At 39.0% G+C, this 24,120-nt stretch overlaps 4 protein-coding genes and 1 non-coding gene across 10 annotated transcripts; 2 read left to right on the top strand and 3 right to left on the bottom strand.

The window, feature by feature from the left end:
- The first annotated feature begins 94 nt into the window (after positions 1-94).
- LOC140787321 (uncharacterized) lies at positions 95-4,952 on the top strand. Of its 4 annotated transcripts, none has more exons than XM_073136185.1 (7): positions 95-232; positions 920-1,245; positions 1,339-1,437; positions 1,516-1,641; positions 2,139-2,246; positions 2,323-4,168; positions 4,523-4,952. In XM_073136185.1, exons 2-6 carry the CDS (start codon positions 929-931, stop codon positions 4,130-4,132), a joined length of 2,460 nt encoding a protein of 819 aa, XP_072992286.1. In that variant the 5' UTR covers positions 95-232; positions 920-928; the 3' UTR covers positions 4,133-4,168; positions 4,523-4,952. The 4 variants fall into 4 exon arrangements, with proteins under 4 accessions (XP_072992286.1, XP_072992285.1, XP_072992283.1 ...); XM_073136184.1 differs by lacking the exon at positions 95-232 and adding an exon at positions 249-377 and having other exon boundaries at positions 4,527-4,657; XM_073136182.1 differs by lacking the exon at positions 95-232 and adding an exon at positions 250-377.
- A 651-nt stretch (positions 4,953-5,603) lies between these two features.
- TRNAE-UUC (transfer RNA glutamic acid (anticodon UUC)) lies at positions 5,604-5,677 on the bottom strand. The gene has a single exon. It is a non-coding gene; the product is annotated as a tRNA-Glu (tRNA).
- Positions 5,678-5,877: 200 nt separating this feature from the next.
- On the top strand, positions 5,878-14,700 carry LOC140785830 (uncharacterized). Of its 3 annotated transcripts, none has more exons than XM_073133877.1 (15): positions 5,878-6,187; positions 6,460-6,679; positions 6,791-6,870; positions 7,130-7,168; positions 7,888-7,906; positions 8,934-8,990; positions 9,624-9,751; positions 9,820-9,888; positions 12,009-12,094; positions 12,677-12,786; positions 13,197-13,247; positions 13,710-13,768; positions 13,873-13,917; positions 14,093-14,167; positions 14,252-14,700. In XM_073133877.1, exons 1-15 carry the CDS (start codon positions 6,026-6,028, stop codon positions 14,366-14,368), a joined length of 1,317 nt encoding a protein of 438 aa, XP_072989978.1. In that variant the 5' UTR covers positions 5,878-6,025; the 3' UTR covers positions 14,369-14,700. The 3 variants fall into 3 exon arrangements, with proteins under 3 accessions (XP_072989978.1, XP_072989979.1, XP_072989980.1); XM_073133879.1 differs by having other exon boundaries at positions 6,050-6,187; positions 6,409-6,679; XM_073133878.1 differs by lacking the exon at positions 8,934-8,990.
- On the bottom strand, positions 14,576-17,304 carry LOC140785828 (glucan endo-1,3-beta-glucosidase 7-like). Its single transcript, XM_073133875.1, has 3 exons — positions 16,747-17,304; positions 15,129-16,144; positions 14,576-15,010 (listed from the first exon to the last, which is right to left on the bottom strand). The coding sequence occupies exons 1-3, from the start codon at positions 17,159-17,161 to the stop codon at positions 14,786-14,788; spliced, it is 1,656 nt and encodes a 551-aa protein (XP_072989976.1). The 5' UTR covers positions 17,162-17,304; the 3' UTR covers positions 14,576-14,785.
- A 617-nt stretch (positions 17,305-17,921) lies between these two features.
- Positions 17,922-23,896, bottom strand: LOC140785829 (cyclase-associated protein 1-like). Its single transcript, XM_073133876.1, has 11 exons — positions 23,430-23,896; positions 22,690-22,858; positions 22,516-22,580; positions 21,451-21,769; positions 21,241-21,382; positions 20,997-21,106; positions 20,805-20,860; positions 20,641-20,697; positions 19,572-19,715; positions 18,732-18,814; positions 17,922-18,247 (listed from the first exon to the last, which is right to left on the bottom strand). The coding sequence occupies exons 1-11, from the start codon at positions 23,709-23,711 to the stop codon at positions 18,244-18,246; spliced, it is 1,431 nt and encodes a 476-aa protein (XP_072989977.1). The 5' UTR covers positions 23,712-23,896; the 3' UTR covers positions 17,922-18,243.
- Positions 23,897-24,120: the final 224 nt, after the last annotated feature.

Raw genomic sequence — 24,120 nt, 5'->3', positions numbered from 1 at the left:
AGTCGTAAGAGACGTAGGTATATATAGACGAGTCGGATCCGAAGCTCCGACCCGACCCATTCCACTTTTCTGCCCTAGGCAAAGTCCTAGATCTAATTCCTAACCTTCGGACTCGCACGCAGTTTCGCCTCCGTCTCCTCACCTGCGATGCATGCCGTCTTCGCCGCCGTCTCCTTGATTCCGTAGTCTCCCCGGGTTTCCCCTCTTATTCCTCCCCCCCCAATCTCTCGCGGTAACGATTCGTATCTCTCCCTCTTCCTCGACGAACGAGTCCCGTCTCTTGTGGTGCTTCTTGTTGCTATTCTTGCTTTATGTTTAGGTCCGTGCATCGGTGTTTCGATTCCTTGGTTCACCGCTCCGATTTGAATCTTTTAAAGGTTATCATCTTTCTTTGTCTATGTTGGATGAGAAAACTACGCGAGCAAGGCGAATAACTTGTGAATTTTATCTCTACAGTCTAGGGATTGTTATTTTAGGGTTTTAGAGTAGCGAATTGTTATCTCGATTAATACAACGTATGGGTTAAGAACTGTTTATGTGATAGTAGATTGTCTGTGGTACATTGTAGTGGGATAATTTTTATGCTTTTCCGTTGGATTTTTAAAGATTTAGGTCTTGGGTTTATAAAACTTAAATTCGTCTAGATAGATATCCTTATTCACCTAGTTAAAGTGCAAAAAATAAGAAATTGTAATATTGCTGTATGTTTAGATGCAGCTGATTGTTTATTGTATTCTCAATTTCATTTTTTCCCTGATCAAGATAATGCAAGATTAAATATGATTGATCCGGTTTATATATTTATATTGGGTATGGGGGGTGTAATATGCAAAGGACTGTTGCAGTATTTAAGCTGTTCTAGAGCATGAACTTTGATGTTACCTTTTACGTATTAAGTTAATGTTTTGCACGATGCCAGGTTAAAAAAATGACAGGTGAAAACATTGTAGCAATTTGCCAATATGGTGGTGAATTTGTCTCTAATTCTGATGGTTCGTTGTCCTATTCTGGTGGAGAAGCTCATGCTGTTGAAGTTGGTCCGGAAATGCTGCTCGATGACTTGAAGTCAGAATTGGCCGGTATGTTTAACATTGACATCAGTGGCATGTCTCTGAAGTACTTCCTACCAAGCAACAGACGAACTCTCATCACACTGTCTTGTGACAAGGATTTGCACCGAATGGTTAATTTTAGTTCTAATGCTTCAACAACAGAGATCTATATTTTAAGTAAGCTTGAAAACAGGTATCTTTCATCCAAATTTTGCTATAAAGAATCTTTCTTCCAGTCATCTGTTAAATGAGTATGAGCTAATAAAGGCTTACTACTGGAATTTAGGGTAGCTAGGAGCACCGTAGCTCATTCTGGAACTTCTATTGCTGCAACAGCTGCTAATGTTCGTGGTAATAAAAGGAAGAGACTGGCTTCTGGTTATAGGTACCTACCTCTTGTATATCTAGTTATTTGCATAAGCTCTTACTTACAAGGAGTAACAAGGAATATATACTTTCTTAGGGCAACTAGAAGTAGGACACGCCTGGCTGATTCGCATAATCCGACTGGTGCCACAAGTGCGGCAGAGGACAATGCTAACATTGTCAGACAAAACAGACCAGCTATTGCTGAAAATTTTGATAACAGGTATAAGTAAAAGCCTAAAAGTCAATCTGATCTATGATTTGCACTCTGGTGAGATTACAGTCACACAAGTTATTATTAATTGAATGAAAAGTTGGTCAATTGTTTGGAATGATGCAGCTTTTTATCTCTTTTGCCATGCTAGTGAAGATTTCAATCACAGCTTGCCTGGATAGATAATAGGCATAGCTCATATTGAAGATTAATAGAATGCCCGATCTGTTGTCTTCTTAACATCGACTTTCTTTCCAAGTTTATCGATTAAAAAATTTCAGTTCTGGAATCAGGATCTTGATCTTATCTTCTATCATTTTCTGTTATGTAGGTTGGTAATTCATATGGCCTGTGATCTGATAAAGTAAAATTTTGGAGGGACATTATACTTTTATCTTGGACATTCTTACCTTGTAGCATCTCTTTTATGTCTGTTACTGTTTTCTATATGTTGTTGAGTTGCTAATATGTACCCTTATCTAAGTAATTTTCATGATCCGATACAGTGGGGCTAGGATCATTCATGCTGACTTTGGCAATGGTCTTTCTGCTGCTGACATTCCGGACAATATTAGGCTGCAAAAGTTAGCAACTGCTGAGAGGGTTGATGAAAGGTATTAGAAAATGATTAACTATTTTTGTGCTGCGTGAAGAACTGCAAAAATCACAAAACAAAACATGGTTTTGTAGGGCAACTAAGAGCATTTTGGATGATCCAGTTACACCATTGATTGCCACTTTGGCAACTCCAGAAAATGTTCGACCTCTTAATTCCTGCTCTGTCTGGGACAATATTATCACTGGTGTGGGCCAAGAATTTGATAATGTGAAGGACTTCCGTGCTCAAATGTGCAAGTATGCCATCGGCAAAGGTTTTGTTTACAAATTTGTCAAAAATGAAGCTACTCGCGTGACCGTAAAATGTATAGGGGAGAACTGTCCTTGGCGGTTGCATGCATCTGAGTCGGCTCGTAACCAGAAACTGGTTGTGAAGAAAATGACGGATGTCCATACATGCGGAGGAGGAAATGGCGGTGAAGGTCAACGACGAGCAACAAGACAATGGCTGACTAGCATTATTAAGGACAAATTACATGATAGCCCAAGGTTGAAGCCAAAAGAACTCGTAAGAGAACTATATGAAGATTATGGAGTAACTTTAACCTATTCACAGGTATGGAGAGGAAGGGAAGTAGCCCAAAAGGAGCTCTACCATGCATTCAAAGAGACATATAACCAGTTGCCTTGGTACTGTGAGAGGATATTGGAAACTAACCCAGGCAGTGTGGCTATATTATCTGCATCACTAGATTCAAAGTTCCGTCGATTTTTTGTTTCATTTCATGCTTCACTTCATGGTTTTGAGCATGGTTGCCGTCCCCTACTTTTTCTTGATAGGATTCCACTAAAGGCAAATAATCAGTTTAAGTTGTTGGCGGCGGCTGCAGTTGATGGTGATGATGCTATCTTTCCAGTTGCATTTTCTGTTGTAGAGGATGAAAACTATGATAGTTGGCTTTGGTTTTTAGTGCAGTTGAAATATGCTGTAACGACCTCCCGTACCATCACATTTGTGTCTAATAGACAGAAGGGCTTGGATGAGGCTGTTCCTCAAGTATTCGAAGACAGTTACCACAGTTATTGTTTGCATCACCTCATAGAGGATTTTAAAGGAGAGTTGAAGAAGGGGCCATGGTCACAACAAGTAAAGGATGCCATGATTGATGATTTTACTCGTGCGGCCCAAGCTTGCACTATTGAAGATTTTAATTCATCTATTGATAGCATCCGGAATGTTTCAGTGGAAGCTGCTGACTGGGTTGTGGCAAGTAAGCCTGAGAATTGGTCGGATGCCATTTTTCGGGGTTCAAGATATGACCATTTCTCATCGAACATCGTCGATTCATTCAGTAATTGGATACCAGTGAAATGGGAGTCATCAATAGTGCAGATAGTTGAAGCAATACGAGGTAAATTGATGGAGGCCATGCAAGTAAGGCGTGAAAATTCCAATGCATGGCTGGGCGCTTTAACTCCTTCTATGGAACAAAAATTGCAGAAAGAGGTGGTGAAGTCTCAAAAGCTCCGAGTGCTGTGCTCTTCTGATACTGTGTTTGAAGTACGGGGAAACATGATTTTTGTGGTAAATATCGAAAGCTGGGAATGCACATGCCGTAGATGGCAAATTTCTGGCTTGCCATGCATGCATGCTATTGCTGTCTTCAATCGTGTTGGCAGATCTGTTTATGATTACTGTTCAAGATATTTTCGAGTCGAGAGTTATCATTTAACATATGCAGCATCAATCCACCCAATACCTGATGTTGAAAGAATTGATTTCAATGGTGGTGCAAATTCATATCCTCCTCCCACTCGACGTCCACCAGGAAGACCAAGAAGAAAGCGATTTAATCCAAATAAGACAAGCACTGTGTTACGACTCTGCAGTAGGTGCAAATTAGCAGGGCACAACAAGGCAACTTGTGAAGCTCTTCTTTAGATCACGTGCTGTTGAGATCTCCACTGTGCATATCAGGTCATTTGTTATCTTATTTGGATTTTGTAGATTTTCAGAAATACTATTGCTACTCTTGATCTCAAAATTAAATTATAAGAATAAGCAAATTTGATCTGTAAACTATAAGATCATTTTGGAAGTTAGATAAAGAAATATTTTAGGAATGGGTGGTCTCCTCTCCTGTTTACTCTTTTAAATGACTGATAAATAGAAGAAAAACAATCATTGCTAGGTATCTGCTCTGCAGATATGTTATGATTTCACACCTTGGGAGATGATTTAAATATGATTCACAAGAAGATCAACCACTTTGATCAATGTTTTATTGTTACCATATCTCATACTGCAATTAACTGATTTTTAGGATGGCAGGCAGTACCCAAGAAGTTATAAGGTGACTCTGTTGCTGTTTCAGTAAAGGATAAAAGGCACAAGCTTTACACAGTCCCTCGAGTGGTTGAACTTCATTCCTGTTCGGGAAGGAGATCTGACTCCTGTAAAATTGCAGTGTGGGGCTGTATCTTTAGATGCCAAGGAGTCATGAGGTCATCTTGCTGATGTCGATACTGTCTTGTTGATAGTATCTGATTCTCCATGCTATTTGAGCTGTCAGTAGAAAATGCTGATCATCGAATTTCTGAATTTCTGATATGTATTTATGGCTGCCCTCTAAGCTAATTATATCAAGATTTTAGGTTGATGCACATTTTCTTGTGAATAAGTTCAGATGATAGTGCATCCTATATATCTGTATTTCAAAACTTTCTAGCTGACGAGGATGATGTTGATGGTTTTTCAGGTACTTGTGCATGTATTTTTGAACTTGATCTTCTTTTTTACTTGTTCATAGTTCATTCTTATGATTGAAGAGAGTGATGTGGTTAGTGAACTCTGTGATGATTCCTCTAGTCCTCTTTTTTTTTTTATATATATAGTTTCAGTGAAATTGTATCGTCGTTATCCTAACTGAGACTTTTAATTTGTGAGATTTTTGTTGGATATTATACTGGAAAGAATAACAAATTAACAATGGCCGGGATATATTTTTTCTCAAAAAGAAAAGAAAACCAAATAATTGAATTGAGAGGAACAACAGAAATTATGTATAACGAAAATAAGAGAAATTTATCAAAAACACTCTATTTTATATATTAATTATTTGATTTTTGCATTTTGCTTTTAATGCTAAAAAATATTGTGAGATAATCTTGTTTTTACAATAGTCAATATTCCTACCATAAAAAATTTAAAATACCTACCATACTTTGATTTGATTTTAAAGTTTACTTCTTCATTTATTTCTTTTTTTAAATCTAAAAAAACTTATTTAAGGGTATTACACCATTGCGTCTCTACAGTTATCTGGGGTAAAATGGTAAATATCGGTATGATAGTGTGTAAACAAATAATAAAAATAAAATATTACGTTTTGAAAAAAATTCCTAAAATTGATTTCCATTGCCGGGATTTGAACCCGGGTCGCCTGGGTGAAAGCCAGGTATCCTAACCGGACTAGACGACAATGGATTGTTGAATGTATTTAAGTATAATAAAATAAAAACTATTTACAATCCACCGCATTGTTCGCTCGGGAAAATCTCCGAACAGGTTCCGCGCGCCTCGTCTCCCATTTGCACAACTCATCCTCTTCTATCCATTTCAAAAAAAAAAACTCATCCTCTTCTTCAAGCTCTCCCTCTTTCCTGTTTCGGGCCCCTCCCCTCCCCCTTTCTTGCATTTTAGACCTCGTAAATATTCTAATTTGATCCAAAGTTCGCAGGAAGAGTACTCTCCCCGGAGCTCTTGCCTTGAGGAGTACATCGAGAGCATTCTGAAAGTTGAAGAACGAGTATGAACTGAGTCGGGTCTGTGGCGATGGCGTGCTATCGTCTATCGCACCATTACGTCCACTCGTTTTGGACGGATCTTTTTGGTTTAGGAAGACGGTTTCGCGCAGGACCAGGGGTAGGAAGCAAGCTATGGTCCTCTCAGTTGCCGACGAAGACCCAGAATTGTCCAGTTACGCTGTGCAAGAAGGTCCATAATCTAATAGTTATATTTGAATTATACTGTTATCTTAGTTTGTTCTTAGACTTTGGCTCTTGGTAATTAATTGCTATGTAGTACAGATTTGGGGCATTTAGTAACGTTAAATGATTCAAGCAACCTTAGCTTAAATTTCCATTTAATCAAACTAGGAGCAGTCTCTACTTGTTTATAAATGAGTTTGTAAAGAAGATTTTGTCTATTTAGTACAGGCATGTTGTTTTCTTGGTTAGCTGATGTTGTTAAGCTGAGGTTACTATTAGGGTTATTCGAAGCTGCTAAACTTTCCAAAGTCGGATTCATCGGATACTGCTCAAGTAATGGCCTTGCAGAACAGTTCACCAATTTCATCTTATGAGGAGAGGGAGATCCAAAGCGTATCAGATGAATTTTCAAAGCGCACTCATATTGATCCATCAAATAACAGAGTTATGATTGTTGATGGGACTGCAATTATGTACAGATCTTATTACAAGCTTCTAGGTAAAGCACATAACTCTGCCGCCCACTACTCTAAGTAAAACTTTTGTTTCTGCTCTTATTTCATTTCACCGTTAGCCTTTCTCATCATATTGTATCCTTGCATGAATACAGCAAAGCTGCAGCATGGCCTGCTGGAGCATGCTGATGGCAATGGGGATTGGGTCTTAACCATATTCACAGCTTTATCTCTTGTAAGCTACATCATCCTTATAATGAACATTAGATATTATGTTTTCTAATTTTGTTTCTTTTGAAATGCTCAATGGCAATTGTGTTTTTTCTGTACCTTCCGTTGATGTTATTATCACCCAATGTGCTTACCTTTTTCATTTGTTATCTTTCCAGCTAATATTTCAGTTAAACCTCGAATGATACTATAGTAGCATAATTTTTCTGTTCCCTTTCTTTCCTAAGGCTACTCTTGAGTCTCTGACATATGATTTTTTGCAGCTGTTCGATGTGTTAGAATTCATTCCATCCCATGTAGCGGTATGTACTTCTCTCCTTATAAAATCTGTTAATTTCTTTCCAAGTGCCTTTTCTTCTTGCATGCTTCTCAATGCTGCTTGTTTAGATCTTCAGATTGCTCTTCCATAGCTTCCTATGTACATAACCATTTATTAGTTAAAGATCCATTTTACATAATTAGATGCCTTGTTTGATGAATTCAAGCCTATGCAAATTTTGACCAATCATGCATGTCATTCTCGTCAGCCATTGCCACGCTTCCTGGTTATGAATAACCCATTTCTCACTGCAACTTTTCAAGTTGTCATTAGCTTGAATTTAGATTTATTTCATAACTTCTCACTTCTTTAAAGTTTAAACATCAGCTACCCATATAATATCAATGGTCCACCTTTGGGCTAAAATTAGCAATTGTGTGGAACTTGTACTACTGATTGTGGACGTACTTGACTAGAAAATTTCTTCCAGCCCCTTAACTTTTTCTTCTTCTTGTTTTAACCAATCTCATGCTTAAGAAAATAAAAATGAAAAGACATCCCCAAGTAAGATATGCATGTTTTCTTTGTACTTAACTCCTTCCTTTCTGGATATATCTAGTTTATATAAATATCATGCAAAATCTGTAGCTCGATTATAGGATGTGCACATACTATGAGGTTGTCTTTCTTCCACATATAATTGATTCAATTTTGAGTTGGTTTTTCTAGACGTAGTAATGAGTTAAAACTCTCTTGATGCAGGTGGTGTTTGACCATGATGGTGAGATGGATATGTCAGTGAATGTCTACATTGTGTATCTAATGTTCCTTTTAATCCTATAACATTTTATTCTTGCTCTGATGTATATAATCTTATTTGGATTATTGGTCTTATGCATTTCTTTTACTCACTGCAATATTTATCTACCATGCAATCTCTTATTGCCCTTTTGTAAATGCCAATATCCTGCTGCTGTTTTGGACTGGTTTAGGACTAATCCTGATTTTTAGACCAGATTGACTGGCATCCTGGAGTGGAATCAACATAATCGAGAAAACTTGGCATTTCCATCAATATGTACTCAAGTACAACATTTAATGCACATGTGTGATTGCATGTTGAGATACTTATCAAGATATAAATTAAAAAGATGCAGGTCCATCAATCGTAAAACCTCTTAGTTTCCTTTTTATCTCCAAAATCATGCAACCTTATGGTCCTTATCCAAATCTCTCAGCGTGTGTGCTTACAGTTGAAAGTAGCACAGTAACAAATAGGCTACTCTAGCCAATTTCTTCATTATGTGAGAATTTTAGAGCTGACCATAATAATCAGTCAGAAGTTGGGGAGTGGTTTAGGGAAACATGAGTTTGTGATTCTAAAAGTAAGTAGCATCAGGACAAGAATGTGGTGTACATCACCTCAATTCCATTTATTAAAATTCTATTTATGCAAAGCGTATTCTTTAGAAGTTATCTATGCATCAGGGAACACCCTAATCATCATCTTTATATTTATTATTTATCTTTTGAGTTTGATGAAGATACTTAACTAGGCCACAAGTGTTATCTGGTTAGTTGGGTCCTGGTGTTAAGTTAAAATTTGTTGGCCGTCTGACTATCAGTGGATGTTTGTGGCAAACTATTATTGAGGCTTCCCTTGTAAAGTACATTAAGAATACAAAATGATCATCCCTCTTAGGATCATAAATTGTTTGACGACCAGCTTGTCTTAATTATAGAAATTTGCAAATGAAATGGAATTCTTAAAGCAAGTGACATATAAGTGCCCAAACTTTTTTTTTCAGGGGTTCCATTTGGTCATACTACTTCCATGCTATCCAAAGAATGTTACATGGCAAAAGGTAAGATATGCCCTTGAAAAGTAGAACATGTACTGCAACAGATGGTTGGAGGTCTACGTGTGGTGCTTAACAGTCTATTTCTGATATATGTATAATGTTCTTCTGATGCGAGTTGTGCACACCTGGGCTTATTCTTTTTGCTGGTAGTACAATGTAATGCATATGGGAGAAAAATGATTGTACGTTTAAAAATTGTCATCTTATGATAATTAATTCATGATTTTGTGCTAATCAGGATGAAAATACAAGTTGATATTTCACTAGGTTAGAAAAAATATATTTTTCTTCTTACCTTATGGATTCAAACACAAAAATTAGAAAGTAGGCACAGAATTATGGAAACTTTTGTTCCGATATATCGTAGTTTAAACAGCCGATCTAGATTTAGTTCAGAGATCTGTTCTCTTACTAACCACAATGTTGAAACTAGTGACTACAAATATGTGATAGCCATTTAGTTTTCCCATGTTTTTCTGCAATTTCATACAAGTTATTGTTTGTTTACAGCCTATCCTACTTCTTGCTTAATTTTTGAATGCTCTATTCTGATGTCGAGGGACATGGTGAGCCGTATAATTTTGATCAATCTTTTAGCATTTTAATTTCCTTCTAACAATCTTCATGCATCCTTAGGGTCGACCTTCCGTCACATGTTGTACCCGTCTTATAAGAGCAATCGCATTCCAACACCAGATACTGTTGTTCAGGGTTTGCAGTATTTGAAAGCATCCATTAAGGCAATGTCAATTAAAGTAATTGAGGTAAATTCTAGGTTTTACAACTTTAAAAAATACCTCTTGGTATAGTATCTATTTAATTGTTGATGCAGGTTCCAGGTGTTGAAGCTGATGATGTAGTTGGAACTTTGGCAATCAATAGTGTTTCTGCCGGTTACAAGGTCATTCTCTTAAGTCAAATAATCCCTTACATCCCTTGCTTGAGCACTAGTATGAACATTTTCCGCATGAACTTAAACATTATCCATTATTATGATGATCTAGATGTTCATGGTTTGATCCTGAGGCTTGAGGCACTATGAAATTTTGTGTTCCTTAGATGAACAAGTATTGCATGGTTCTCCAGATTGGGATTTGTTTTAGTTTGGGGGTTACCTTGAATTGCTTTACCGAACTTTTAGACATGAATTTTAGACCAAAAGATTGGCTAAGTTGACAAGGTTATTTCAGCTTGATTCATGAAATAAGAAGCTTAGGCAAGCATTGCCCAGTAAAGAAGAGAGAAGAACTAAGATTATTGGCGTGAGGATGGATTTAGGAATAGGCATTAATGGCATCATTTTGTTGCTTTTGGCGACTCATGGAGGTTTTAGTAAGCTAGTGATCTTGTATTTTTAGTTATGGTTAGTGTATTGAAAGACAGCCGCGGATGACAGGCAGTCACCCCATCGCCTAGCGCCTAGGTGAAAGGTGGACGCCAAGACAGTCTAGCATTTTTAATATATAAAAAATTAAAAATATTATACACAATATATAATGTATAACCTTGTTGATGATATACTGCACCAAAACATATTAACAATGATTTATAACCATTCTAAAAGTTAAAACTATGAGATGATATAATTCAGTGGTTAAATGGAACATAAAATATTAATAAAAAACATAACTACATCTTAAAATAAAGGGAATTTTACAAATCACACCCTACATTTTATCTATTTTGTGATTCACACTCCATCTTTTAGGTTTTTATAATCCGATCCCTACTTTTTCTTTCTTATTTAATAGCCTCCGTTAATTTAAACAGTACCAACAAAGAAATATTCAGTTATAATATATGAAATAATATATAAATATTTAGATTACTCATGCCTTCTTTAGAGAAGGAAAAGAGAGGAGGAAAAATAGTGGTGAGGACATTTTAGTAATTTGATCGATATCAGTTAATTAAAATAACGTCAGGGTGTTAAACGAGAATTTGGCTACAAAATCGTTAAAGACGGGGTGTAAAAATGTAGGGCGTGATTTATAAATACCTTAAAAAAACTCATATGTCACACTCCATTAAGGCATTTATCCAGCACTCACGTGTCCATTACTTTACACAAGAAAACATCACTCCACTCAAGAGAAGGGAAGAACACTCTCATCTTAGAACATCCATTCAGTGAAGAGTTGTGGAGAAGGCGTTTGCTCAACATAGTGTTTGCTCCACTAAAGAGAAGGGAATCTAGGTCGCCGTGTTTGCTCCACGCCGCCACACGAGGCCAACCTTCACGGTATTCACGCTGCCGCATGGCCACGGCCTCCACGTTCGACCTCCATTCTAGTTGCTCGAGAGAGGAGGATCTGGAGAGGCCTTCACTGTCGTCAGCCGTGGAAGGGAGAGCCAGAAAGGAAGAAAAAAGAGGGGTTTAGGGTTTACTAGTCAAGAGATCGGGCGACGGGGCAAGAAAGGATTGAAAGAGAAGATGAGTTTTTTTTTTATAAGCAACTTACCCATACACAATTTCGACCCGACCTGCTTTCATTAATTTTAAGATTTGGTGAGCCGGACCGCCAGCCCACCAAATCGGCCCACTAGGCACTTTTAAGTGCCTAGGCAGTTTGCAAAGACAGGTGAACGCCTTTCATCAGCGCCAATTGAGATGACGGGGCGGTCGGTGTGCCGCCCCGCTATGGCGGCCGCCAAAAATGCCATTCAAAACACTTGTTGTAGTAAAATAAAATCAACAATTGATAGTGATGGAAGATATCTTTTTAAAAAACTTAAGTATAGTTTTAAAAGCCAAACATTTTAATAATCAACTAGTTGAGAGTGATCACTTCACTTCGACCACATATGGTAAATTAAAATCAACCAGTTGACAGTGATGGAAGATCTCTTTTTAAAAGCCTAGAAGTACATTTTTGTGATTTTGCCTCTATAGCTTATTCTTGCCTTGTATATGTGCATGCATATATGTGTTGGCTGGATGGACATGTGCTCTACATTTTCTTGTTTCGTCAGATCTAGTGTTGCTTTTTTATCCAAGGTTTCATTGTATTGCCTTAACAGGTACGAGTTGTCTCCCCAGATAAAGATTTCTTTCAAATCTTGTCGCCTTCATTACGTTTGTTGAGAATTGCTCCACGTGGATCTGGGTTAGTAGCATTTCCATTTATATTAGGCAATTTTTGTTCATTGATTATCAACTACGTTTTGTATACTTAATTACCTGTACCTTTCAAATCACGCTTCCAATTAAAAGTGATAATTTTGGTCTTGACCACCACTGCTTTAGTGTTGTCAGTGTTAGGAACTTTGGTTGATTTGGGTTCTAGTCCAAGCGATTTCCAGTATTTAACTCAGCTTCATTATGTTCTTCATTATTGTTTCATCCTAGGCTTATGCAGGGATTCTGGAGCAAGGTTCATAATACCCACTGTACTGAACCTCGCTAGACATTTCCATAATTCTATAGTAAATTTGAAATGCTCTTTCTTTATATATGCAACTTCCCTATTTACACTACTGAGAATAACATGATATGCTATTATAAGAGCATCTCGTTAAATGGTTACTCCTCCCTCAGGTTAAACAGTTACTTGACGTAAAGTTCAGAAAAGAAATTCTTGTACTAATTTTTTTTTATCAATTCCACCATGTAATTGTCAACTGTTACTCTTTTCCTCTGTGTTTGCAAGTCAGTAAATGCCAATACTATTGATTAATTTGGAATGTAGGATGACTTCATTTGGATTGGAAGACTTTGCCAAGAGATATGGAGCACTAAAACCCTCTCAATTTGTTGATGTCGTTGCACTTGCTGGTGACAAATCTGACAATATTCCAGGCACTATTTCTTTATTACTCTGGGAACTTGTTGATTGATTTCATATACACAATATCGATTTATTTTTTTCTTTCATTGATTCTATTAAATTTTCATTGTAAGAATGATGCTTGGGAGGAAAATTTAAAATTTAGGTAAAGTAGAAACTAAAATGTTGTATGGGAAAGAAAAGCTATCCTTTCATTGTTAAGACTCGTGTACTTAAGTAGAAACTATAGCAGAATTTATCCTCTGTTTTGCCATATAGATATCTGATATCTAGATTTCCTTGTTTATTACTTCAAGTTCATTGTCGAAACTTTCCCTAATTATATATAGGATTGGAGCTCTGTCTGATAGTCAAGTCTGTGCTTATCTATGTAGTCAAATTTCCATGTGTAGTTTTACTAAGCACCTTTTCTGTTGTGCAGGAGTTGAAGGCATTGGCGATGTTATAGCCATAAAACTGATTACTAAGTTTGGTATGTTTACCTTTTTCAGCTTTCTACTCTAGGAAACTAATAAAAAATATATAATTTGATATGATACAGTACTCGCCTTTAAGAGAATAGCTGTGTTGAAAGCTGCTAAGAGTTGCCCAGGTCTTTGATATCTGGTAGAAATCGTGCATCAAAATTTATTATTTACATCAATTATATTGCTTCAGACACTGGATCATGCAAACCCATATGTAGATATTCCATGTACGTGGAGTAAGTCTTATTAGAAAGTTGGGGAATTGGGCGCTGTATGGGCCAAAATTATCAGTTGTCAGCAGACATCCTTTCAGATTCAAAGTTAAAATGTGTTAGGCGACTTAAGATATATAGGGTCACTTTATAACAAATTTAAAGGGAGTAATTCGTTGTTTCTACAAATAAATGAAAATGAGTGACGAAAAATGAATACTAATGAAATTGCTTTCACATTATACTTACTGTTAGGATCCTTGGAGAATCTTCTGCAGTCTGTAGATCAAGTTGAAGAGGAAAGAATTAAACAGGTGCTATCAATTGTTAAATATTATACTTCTCTTGTTTTGTTTTTCTTTGTCTTCCTTTTAGCATACGTGTGGTGATTATTATCTTCAAAACTGTTTCATTGCAGGCTCTGATGTCAAATGCTGATCTAGCTCTCCTCTGCAAGGACTTGGTAGCCCACTAGACCTTTTTCGGAAAAAAAAAAATTGGTTACATTTATCGTCACCAATGAAACCTTTCTTTCGTACCAAGTCAACTTGTTGGACAATTACTTCTGTTTCTTATTTTGATCTCCCTTTTTTTAACTATGGTCATTTCTCTTATTATGGTATGTTTTATTTTGACAGGCAACATTGCGTTCTGATCTTCCATCTTATATGGTTCCTTTTAAAACATCTGACCTTGTGTTTCAGAAGCCACAGGCATGTTTTTCCAAATTGTTGCCGAGTTTATGTTTCCTTTTGTTTCCTCTTCTTACAATGTTATATGACGGCAACTTGGTTCAGGATTCTGGGGAAAAGTTCATCACCCTCCTGAGAGCTCTTGGAGCATATGCAGAAGGATTCTCTGCAGATCCCATTATAAGAAGAGCCTCTTATCTTTGGAACAAGCTTAACACATGACGGTTTAGGAATCCTCCTTGAAGGATTCATTTACTGCCATGCAAAATAATCAAGAGGAAATCATCGTTAACATCCAGAGGAGGACGGAAGCATTCAGCTGTTTTAAGCGACTTGAAAACACAGGCGTCGACAACATACCAATTGTTTCCAATTCAACATCAAGAAGATTTAAATGAAAATATCAATTCAATACCAAGGAGCCCAGGGTTGATATGCCATCTAATATTACTTTTGAATGTGATCTTATATGTTTTGTATAAATTGATGGGAGGAATTAATATGCACATTGACACAATATACGATCATAACAACAGGGTAGGGGTGCAAAGGTACGTCCGTAGATGCCTCGTCATCCTTTGTTTCTTTCTTCAAGTTGGCTTATTCCTTCCTGCTCGCCGACTGAAGCTCCGTCATTGGCTATAGACCACAATATATAGACGCGTTCCACAGTATTATACTTAATGCGACGCACAAGACCCACGTGTAAGCGTTTTCCCGCCAGGATCCGACGGCGCTTGGTAAATAGCAATTGGTGGGCTGCTCGATTTGACGGCCATCACCGGTGCCGGGCACGGCGGCATTCGTCGCGCACCACCCCGTCGGCGTCGCCACCGTATTTGGCTTCGTTGCGCTCGTATTCCCCTGCAAATAAGAAAAGGAGGAACCAAAAAAACTCATATGTCATATCCGTTTGATCATTACAATTCAACTGCTACAGAATGCATTGAGATTCGAGCTGAATGATGTAATGTAAGCAGACCTGGGTCGGCGCCGGAGACAGGGTCGTGCCATTGCCAGTGCCAGCCACCTTAGACAAGCCCGCATCGTAGTTGGGAGTCAGATCCGTATGATAAAGCCCAAACGATCTCTCCGACGTGGGCCCGGGCTTGAGGTCCTCATCGTAGAGCGCGAACAGGTACGTGTCCACCGACTTCCCCGGGACACGTGGCGTCCCGGCCATCGACCTCAGGTGGGCCACCAGGTTCCCGACGTAGGCCCTGGCGTTGTCCACGGTGGCCCCCGCCTCGTCCGGATCCCCCTTGTAGGGCCACCCCGTCTCCGCCACCACGATGTCCACGCCAGGGAACCCCCTCGCATCCAGCGCCGCGCGGATGGCATCGAGCTGGGCGTCGAACATGTTGGTGTAGGTGAGCCCGGACCCCGAGTCGACCCGGTTGGGGTTGGGCTGGAAGAGGCAGAAGGCTAGGGTCTCGGGTCGGGGATCGCTGGAGTAGGCGAACCACGGGTAGGGGTTCACCATGAAAGGGGATCCGGTTCGCTGGAGGAAGGCGAGGAGGGGGTCCAGGGAGGCGGCCAGGTCGGGGTGGAAGGCGCCAGAGGAAGGGGGATCGGATTGGGAGAGGACCGCCATGGAGTGGACGGTCGAGATCTTGATGGACGGGGCGGTGGAGGATAGGGCCGAGAGGAGGTTCTCCATGGCGGGGACGAGGGAGGAGATCAGGGAGGGATCGCCGGAGGAGATAACCTCGTTGCCGACGGAGATGGAGGATATATACGAGATGGAGGAGGAGAGGTTGGAGGAGATCCAGCTGGAGGCGGCAGATGGGGAGGAGGCGAGGGAGGGGATGTCGGAGTTGGCGACGCCGACGAGGAGGGAGATGCCGGTGCCGGAGAGGGCGGTGATGATGGCGGGGTCAGTGCCATAGAGGCGGAGCTTCGAGATGGTGGTGGAGGAGAGGAGGCTGGCGGTGGCGGACGGAGGTGGGAGGTTGTCGGCGAACTCACCGTAGTTTATGCCGATGAAGGGCTGCGGCACTGCCGAGTCAACTCAGTGAGTTAGAAATAGTTGGTGGATGTTAATCTTACTCTCGTTATCGCCTTCCTCTCTTTTTACTAGCTGCTACTATTAAGTTTTTACCAATAACGACCCCAAAAAAGAAAAAGTAAAGAAGATTAAAATTCCGCTTAAAAGATTTAAAGCGTCAGATCAGAACAGATGGAATTGCGTAATTGTGTGGGTATTAGTTGGGCAGTTTCGTGCTTACTTAGCTAGTGGTACTCGGCTTTATTCCTTTCTTTGTCTTGGTGATGCAGCGATGGTGACTAGGAAACAGGAGAAAAACTAAATTTTTTCTTTCTTTCTTTCTTGATTTATAAATTCGAGTTTTTTTCATAGAGAAAATTGCAGGTGAAACGATTTTTTGATGAAGCCCTTCTCTTCTTCTTTTTTTTTTTTTTTTTTTTTTTTTTTTTTGTAGAAAGGAAGAGCCATAGAATCAATCATTCACTGGCGAAACTGAAACCGAGAAAGAATTTAATCCCAAAAGGCAAGAAATCCATCGAATTGAAGACATCACTAGGCTTTTGTTGGTAATTAGCTGACAAGTAACAAAAGAGAGAAGGAGATGGAAGCTGACCTGCAAAGTAGAAGGCATGAAAGAGTCCCAAGATCACCAGAAGATACCTCTTTCCCGTCATTGTAGAGGGAGGGAGGGAGGGAGCAATTGGACCGCTGCAATAAGCGGCTACGGGGTGAGGACTGGGGAGTCGGTGTGGTGCATCCAAAGAGTAGAAGGCAATTGGAGAGAGAACAAAAGGAAGTCGAAGTCGTCTTCGTTGTTGTACATGGGTAGAGTCGCCGCACTTGGTCTCCACGTCACAAAAAGGAGTAGGCCAGACTGGCTTGCTTCCGAAAAGAGCACTCGAACAAAGCTTGGCGTCACCTCCTCGGGCATTTATATACATATATATATATATATATATATATATGAACGATATACGTATAAATGAGTGAAAGAAATAATTGTGTTGCTTCAATTGAAAATGTGGCATGTCGAGCAGCAGTTACTCTTTTCTTTGTTTTGATCGATTTCCTCAATTATTCCCTTCACCGGTTGCGAACGGGATTAATTGGTGCTCTTTAATTCCACAGCTTAAGACGGTTCATGGTTGACTTGAACCAGTTTACTTATTTGGCAATACTAATGCAACCTAACTGGATGACCCTCTCACCAATCGCAGCCACTTTAACATATCAACTTGTCACAGGGGTTAGTATGCCGTGGCTCAAGTGGAGTAGAAAATTAATCAAATCACATCGTATAGGGTGGACAAAATCTTCCGCCTAAGGGACCCTCTAATAATTCCCGACATCGATGGCTCAATTATTTCGCACAGATTGATAACCACAGACAAAATACTAGAATTTAAAAGAGGTTTAGTTTTAAAACGACTTAATACTTTCCAACCACTATCAGACCGGTCAGGCAGCCACCACCTCATCGCCTACTGCAGCTATTATACAAATTCCGAACCAGAACAAGGCGTGTCCCTTGGGCATCCTTCTCGTCTCTCTCACGAGGAAAGAGAAATAAAGCAACAGGGGATGGGAAACTCTCACTGCCACTGGGAATACATTTATGAAATGAAAGCTTGGGTAGACCAATCGGAAAACACAGGAGGGGGTGGTGGTGGGACATATGATTTTCTTATCTGTGGTCGTGATTCAACGCGAACTTTTTGGCTATCAAGATCCATTGCGTCTAGAAGAGGCAACGGTGTTCTGGTACTTTGGAAACCAATAGGCTTACGCTTAAGAAGTATGGCGCCTTACTACGTATACCTCCACCTCAGACCAATATAATTTTCACATTCCTCCGAGAACAGAAAATTAAATTATTTCAGGTGCTGGAGGCAAATGTAAACCTCTCAGACCAAAAAGACGAAGAATTAAGCCTACCACAATTAGCAAGTCGGTATCACTAATCAAAAAGTTTACCTGCAAACAGTTTGATGCTTTAATGTCTCCAAGAAGACAGCATTTTCTTGAAAGCTAGAGCTGCAAGGGTTTGAAAGGATATTTGCAGGTACATGTACCACGTTGATTATCAAAGAGTCTCTTCCTGCTCATCAAATCAACTGGCCAAAAAATAATAATGAATAGTGATCTGCAGTAAACTTGGGATGGCTTATGGTATAAAATATGCATAGAAGACTACAGATAGCAACTAGAAAAGAATTCTTGAAAGCACATGAATTGGCTTTACAATGACAAGGTAAAAGATGATCTTCAATCAAGCACAGCAAGGCTGTGTATAGACGGCACACACGCGCACATGAAAAAGAAGATTTATAAACAATAATTGTGTATCGGTCAGCACTAAGGAGCCTTCTGTGTACATAAGGAATAAAAAATGGAAAATTCAATATTTTCCATCACCGAACAAGATCACACACTTAAGAATAGTAACATAATCAAGGGAAAATTAATTCAAGACACCAAGACAAAACAATCACCAATCTGTCTACTCTCTCTCTCTCTCTCTCTCTCTCTCTCTCTGTGTGTGCCATGAATTGATACTAAGAGACACATATAGGGGGGAAATTGGTAACAAGGGTTTACCCGCCAGAATGAGATACTGGAGTGGTCGTGAACTGGCCATCATTAAAAATGTGGACGTATTGCTGTGGCAGTGCATGTTCCACCTGAAACAGTTGACAGGGAAATTTGGATTAACTCTAATTTTTTTACTTTAATGAGGTCAAAAGCACAAGCATTAAGACAATTTGTATGGTGAAAAAGAGTAATGGGACAGTATGTATGGAAGAGTTAACAAATAACTCCTAATCACCCCCTTTGTCTTTGCGCAAAATCCCCCCCCAAAAAATAGAGATCTTTGACCGGCATTAAGATTGAACCAAGACTTTTCCATATCTTATAGAGGCAGAAAATTATTAAAGAAATATAAACATACGACTCTAGGATGAGCTGCCGAGTTCAAAAGGTCAACCACATTTTAGTCAAGTAGCCACCAACCTAGTGTCATTCCTCAAATAACTGACATAATAGACATTATATGAAAGAAACAACATGACCATATTAACAGAAGTCACTGTCAGCACAAATGCACTTACAGATGAAGTAGTAAATAGAATGCTTTCAACTTACCGATAAAAAAGAAAGCCACTCATTATCAACAATTTTAAAACAAAAAACAGATTAGCCAAAAATAACAAATGGGAACTTTCTGAATGCAAAGAAATGAACTTCAGAAATGAAAGGAGATAAAAAGATATAGGCCAATTACTCTGATTTAAGGCCCTACATATTAAAAATACTGGAAGAACACCTAAATGTTATATTGCATTTCAAGAGAAACCATCAAGATTTGCAGTAGATTAGCATGTATTCCATTAAACTTATCTAACTGTAAGAAAATGAATTCTTTAAGAGAGGACTTACCCAGTCTCCCTCAGGACCATTACTAGGAGTCAGTACATTAATTTCACTAGATTTAGCTGTGGTTATAGAGGCTTGCAGTGAGTCTTTGCTTAAATATAATTGACAGCCTGATGTATTGTCTACTGATATTGTTGGTGCGGAACCCTGCAAACATATGTTATTGATCAAAAGTTTACTAAACAACATAACAGAGTATATGAAGTTCCAAGTACCTAGACATCATAACATTAGCAACATGCTGAAAAGTTTAAATTGACAATGGCAGATACATATTCAACTGAACTCTAGCTAAATCACGCATGCGTATCTACTTCATAATTTCCAACTAATTCTAAAGACCACTTAGTGCAGAGCAGGCAAATATTATCATATGTTAAATAAGAGCAATTAAGAATCAGAAGAAAGACAGACTATAGTGTACATTTTCTTTTCCTGTTCTGCATTGTTACATCTTATGCAATAATATAATAACTAATAAACTCCAAGAAAGGTCTATATATTGTAGAATAAAATAGTGAGTAATAATAAGTATATTGCTCAAACTTTCCCTCTTTTAGCCAAAGTTATCTCTATACCCTAATCATAATAGCAATAAAAAAAAGTTACCACATACATTATTTTCAACCCTCACATGCATGTCAATTAAACAGACACAAAGTCCTCGAAGCACAGTATCAAATCTCTAACTTCAGAGCTATGATTACCGCAACACAGGCACGAGGATATTCAATGCAGACTCCAACAAATAATACTGTTCTGGTTGGTTATTCTAAATTTGTGGTGGTAGAAGATGATATCCAAAAGAGGTCACTAGAGCAAGAATCAGCAGAATTTTAAGAAACATCACACCCTTGAGACTAGTCATCTCACAAGCTAAAATGATACAAGTTTCCAAATTAGACCTTTTAATTCCACGGTAAGGGTTAACAATGAAAGAATGAGCAGTGCATTCCTACGTTGATCGTTAACCTGCTTCTAATATAGCAGCATGCTTCTTATAATCCTACACTACTTGGAATAGCTCCTTTCACATATACAGGTTGCAACAGTCAAAAGAGCTTTCAGGTACCTGACATTGCACCTCAACACCATTGCAGTTCACAATCTCACAAGCTGCAACAACATCCTGAGTCATGGGAATGAGTAACAAGAATTATTGAAACATATCGTGGTCAGATGTAGTACATGTGTATGATTGCAAGAATCATTGTTAGTATGCATACTTCTACATACCGTAAATACAATTCCCATTTTGGTGCATTTATCAACAGTAATGTTGTTCACTTTCTCTGCATAAAACAAACCATGAATCAAAATCCCTGTATGTATCTAGAAAAGAAAATTGGCAAATAAAATTTCCAAATTGCTATACTTACAGAAGAAGAGGAGCAAGTATGGTTTTATAAATGCAATAGTTTAAATTACCTTTTACTTGCAAAACAGAATCCTTGCACCCATATACATATACTGATTGCTTTGAATCACACTCATCGATGACCAGGTTCTTTTTACCAATTTGATTTTCAACAGACCACCTGCCAAAAGATTATGCGAATGAGAAAAGGTACAAAGTATTCTACTGAGATATGCAAAGTATTAATTAGAGAATGAAAGAAAGACTGCAAATTATGGAGAGCCAATTTACAAACATAAATGTAAATGGTCTCACCTGCGGCCCATCTGAAGCTCCACTTTAGGAGGTCCAGCTTTAGAAAAGAAACTGGCACTGGAAGCCTTTTCAATAGTACCAACCATACCAGTTCTGTCAGAACGATTCTTAGTCTTCATGTCATCAGTTACCTTCTTCAAACCTGTGAAGAAGAATTTCAGACTTCACTTATCTACTATCACGTTTTTCTTTTCAAGGACATGTATGTACCTGCAGTAACAGGCTTGCCAGAGCTGATCTCTTGAAAGACAGCAGACATTCCTGCTTTAGGGCGAGAAGATGGTGCCTCCGAGCTGAAAAGAGATGTTGAAGGAGGAGGCGGAGGAGCAGGGGCCTTTGCCGGGAGAGCTTTAGGTGTGGAAGAAGCGGATGTTGATGCAGAAAGAGTTGCACTTCCAACAGAACCCCAAACAGGACCCAAAGGATAAAAACCCTTGACATAGTCCCGCAAACCAGGCAGATAGAGCTCTTTCAGGGCTTTGGCCCACTCTGCATGGTCTGGATCCTTATTCTTATATTCTACAAGAATCTGAATTGAAAGGTTGATGTTACACAAGATATGAACTAACGAAAAATGAATGAAGAAAAGGACCTGGGAAAATGCCTGCATATTTCTCAAGTTAAAAACATAGTTGTTCACTGGTTTACGTCAGTGGTGCTATAATGGACAACTCCAAACCGCGACATTACTCTGTCCTTAACTTTCATAGCTAAAAAAAGGAAAGCAATCAGGGAATAGAACAATATAAAAACTGATTTTATGAACGAAAAAAACCACATAACAAGAAGTTGTAAAAAAGTTTCCAACAAGAAGTGATTATTGCAAGACCTAAAATTGAATTCCCTAAATTCTCAAAAGGTGTTTAAGTAGCATGTGATGCCTTTGACATGGAGTATGGAGGAGTTGTTAGTCAGGATGTCCACTTGATTGATCAATTGCCTATTTCGACATGAAGTTGAAGGCCAAACAAATGCACTGGAATTAGAACCATTCTCTAGCTCAGTTATCATTTTGTTGGAATCACTACTTACTATAGGAGTTCATATCTGTATTGTGATATGCTTATTTAGGAAAACTAATTGCAGCCTTACCATGTGCTGTATAATATATAGTTACTCTCGAACTACTCTTTTGTATTGCAAGCAATATATTTCCACGGAACAAATAATTGGAGATATTGATAAATACGCACTTTTACTCATTATTTGCGACAATTCACTCTCTTACGTCCTAGCAGATAATTTTTAACTCTGTAATATTAAACAAGCACGTACCTTGTTGTTGTAGAATTCAGCCATCTGCCAACTTTCTTCAACATGTCCAATTGGAAGGCTCATGCCTTAACAAAAAGAGACAAGAGGTTTCTATTGAAAGGAAATTCTTCTGTACCAACTGAATTCCCAAAGCTAAGGAGTACACGAACGTAAGAAATTTAAGAATACACTAACCACAATCTTTTCCTGTGTAAGCAATCCAAGCCAATGCAGTGAGACTGTCAGCAGCTGCCTTCAAATGATTAAAATAATCAGGTCGCCTTCCTTCTGTCAGTGCATTTGCTTTGAGAATAACGCCATTCAGTGGCTTCAAAAACTCTTGTAAACCAGCAAGATCAGGTTTCTGCAGCATCAATTGAAAGACTTATTCAAACTCCTATTTAGATGGCAAGATAGAAGAACAAAAGCAATGGTGGACTGAATGATATAAAAGTGTCGTAACTTCAACGGACCAATAATAGTTCCATCCCAACGAATGACAATAAATGAGTGCAAAAAATAAAAATATATTTTTTTAAACATTGGCGGAGACGGTACACACACACACACACACACACACACACACACACACACACATATATATATGAAAAGTTCAACAATAGTGCCAAGTTCGAAGATAACAGATAACAAATAGAAGTCCTACTATCAGGAATAATGAATAAATTCAAATTTTCAAAAGATCTAGGAACGCAGGCCCGGACGATTTGATCCTTGTTTCTATTCTAAATGCATCTTCATCCAAAAAAACAGAAAAGAAACTAATGCATCCAATCAAACTCAATGTAGCATGTAGACAGGATCTAACAAAGAGATATCTAGCAAATCATCAGAACTTATTATTGAGTTCTAAGAGAATATGGCGTAATTACAGATCCATGTACGAAATGCTATAAAAAAAATCACATGCGTCCAACCTGTGATTGCTTAGCCTTGACGAGGAGATCCTTCTCCACCGCGAAGGCTTCCTCCAAAATCTCCGTCGCCTCGAGAACCTTCCCGCCGATCTTCCCCGCGGCGGCAGAAACCCGGCCAATAAACCTCTCCGCCAGCTCGTCGAACGCTGAGATCGCCGGATCCACGGGCAGTGCCTCGCCAGGGACGTCCCTAGCCGCGATCGACGGCTGGGATCCAGCGGCGACCGCCTTCTCGAGGCGCGCCACTGCCGCCTCGAGCCTCTCCACAAGCTCCTTCTCCATCTAGCCTAGGGTTTCGAGAAATGGCTCTCTCTCTCTCTCTCTCTCTCTCTCTCTCTCTCTCTCTCTCTCTCTCTCTCTCTCTCTCTTTCTTGAGAGATCGCGCGGTAGAGATGGCTTCTTCCCCTCGCGTTTCGCCGCTTCTTGTGGATTGGTCGAGCTTGGTGTTGGTTTCGGCTTCGATCACTGCTACGCTCTTCTTTTTCTCGATCCTTTTTAGGCGCGGGTTTGGTTGTGGGGTCGATTGTTGCCGAAAGCCGAAAGCCGAAAGCCGAAAGCCGAAACCATTTCCTCTTATTTTTACACACCTTATCCACTGCTCTTTTTTCTTGACTTTAGTACATTTTCTAGATCATTAAATTAAAGTACATTTTTCATACGAGTATAATGACTATTTTAATTATGCCGCCAA

Source organism: Typha latifolia, chromosome 4 (assembly GCF_019914945.1).
Source record: "Typha latifolia isolate L0001 chromosome 4, TyphaL0001v2, whole genome shotgun sequence".
NCBI lineage: Eukaryota > Viridiplantae > Streptophyta > Magnoliopsida > Poales > Typhaceae > Typha > Typha latifolia.
This window is presented reverse-complemented; position numbering and strand designations above follow the sequence as displayed.

Bases quoted from the DNA above. Each gene is read 5' to 3' on its own strand.
- LOC140785828 (XM_073133875.1), bottom strand. From the start codon at position 17,161: ATGCCACATTTTCAATTGAAGCAACACAATTATTTCTTTCACTCATTT. The intron at 16,145-16,746 runs GTCAGCTTCCAT...TTGACTCGGCAG, and splicing joins TCATGCCTTCTACTTTGCAG to TGCCGCAGCCCTTCATCGGC. The intron at 15,011-15,128 runs GTCTGCTTACAT...TCTTATTTGCAG, and splicing joins TGTCTCCGGCGCCGACCCAG to GGGAATACGAGCGCAACGAA.
- LOC140787321 (XM_073136182.1), top strand. From the start codon at position 312: ATGTTTAGGTCCGTGCATCGGTGTTTCGATTCCTTGGTTCACCGCTCC. The intron at 1,438-1,515 runs GTACCTACCTCT...ATACTTTCTTAG, and splicing joins AGACTGGCTTCTGGTTATAG to GGCAACTAGAAGTAGGACAC. The intron at 2,247-2,322 runs GTATTAGAAAAT...ATGGTTTTGTAG, and splicing joins GCTGAGAGGGTTGATGAAAG to GGCAACTAAGAGCATTTTGG.
- LOC140785829 (XM_073133876.1), bottom strand. From the start codon at position 23,711: ATGGAGAAGGAGCTTGTGGAGAGGCTCGAGGCGGCAGTGGCGCGCCTC. The intron at 21,770-22,515 runs GTACGTGCTTGT...CTTTCAATTCAG, and splicing joins CTGAATTCTACAACAACAAG to ATTCTTGTAGAATATAAGAA. The intron at 18,815-19,571 runs GTAAGTCCTCTC...CAACTGTTTCAG, and splicing joins ATGGTCCTGAGGGAGACTGG to GTGGAACATGCACTGCCACA.
- LOC140785830 (XM_073133877.1), top strand. From the start codon at position 6,026: ATGGCGTGCTATCGTCTATCGCACCATTACGTCCACTCGTTTTGGACG. The intron at 8,991-9,623 runs GTAAGATATGCC...ATGCATCCTTAG, and splicing joins AGAATGTTACATGGCAAAAG to GGTCGACCTTCCGTCACATG. The intron at 13,918-14,092 runs GTAGCCCACTAG...TTATTTTGACAG, and splicing joins CTCTCCTCTGCAAGGACTTG to GCAACATTGCGTTCTGATCT.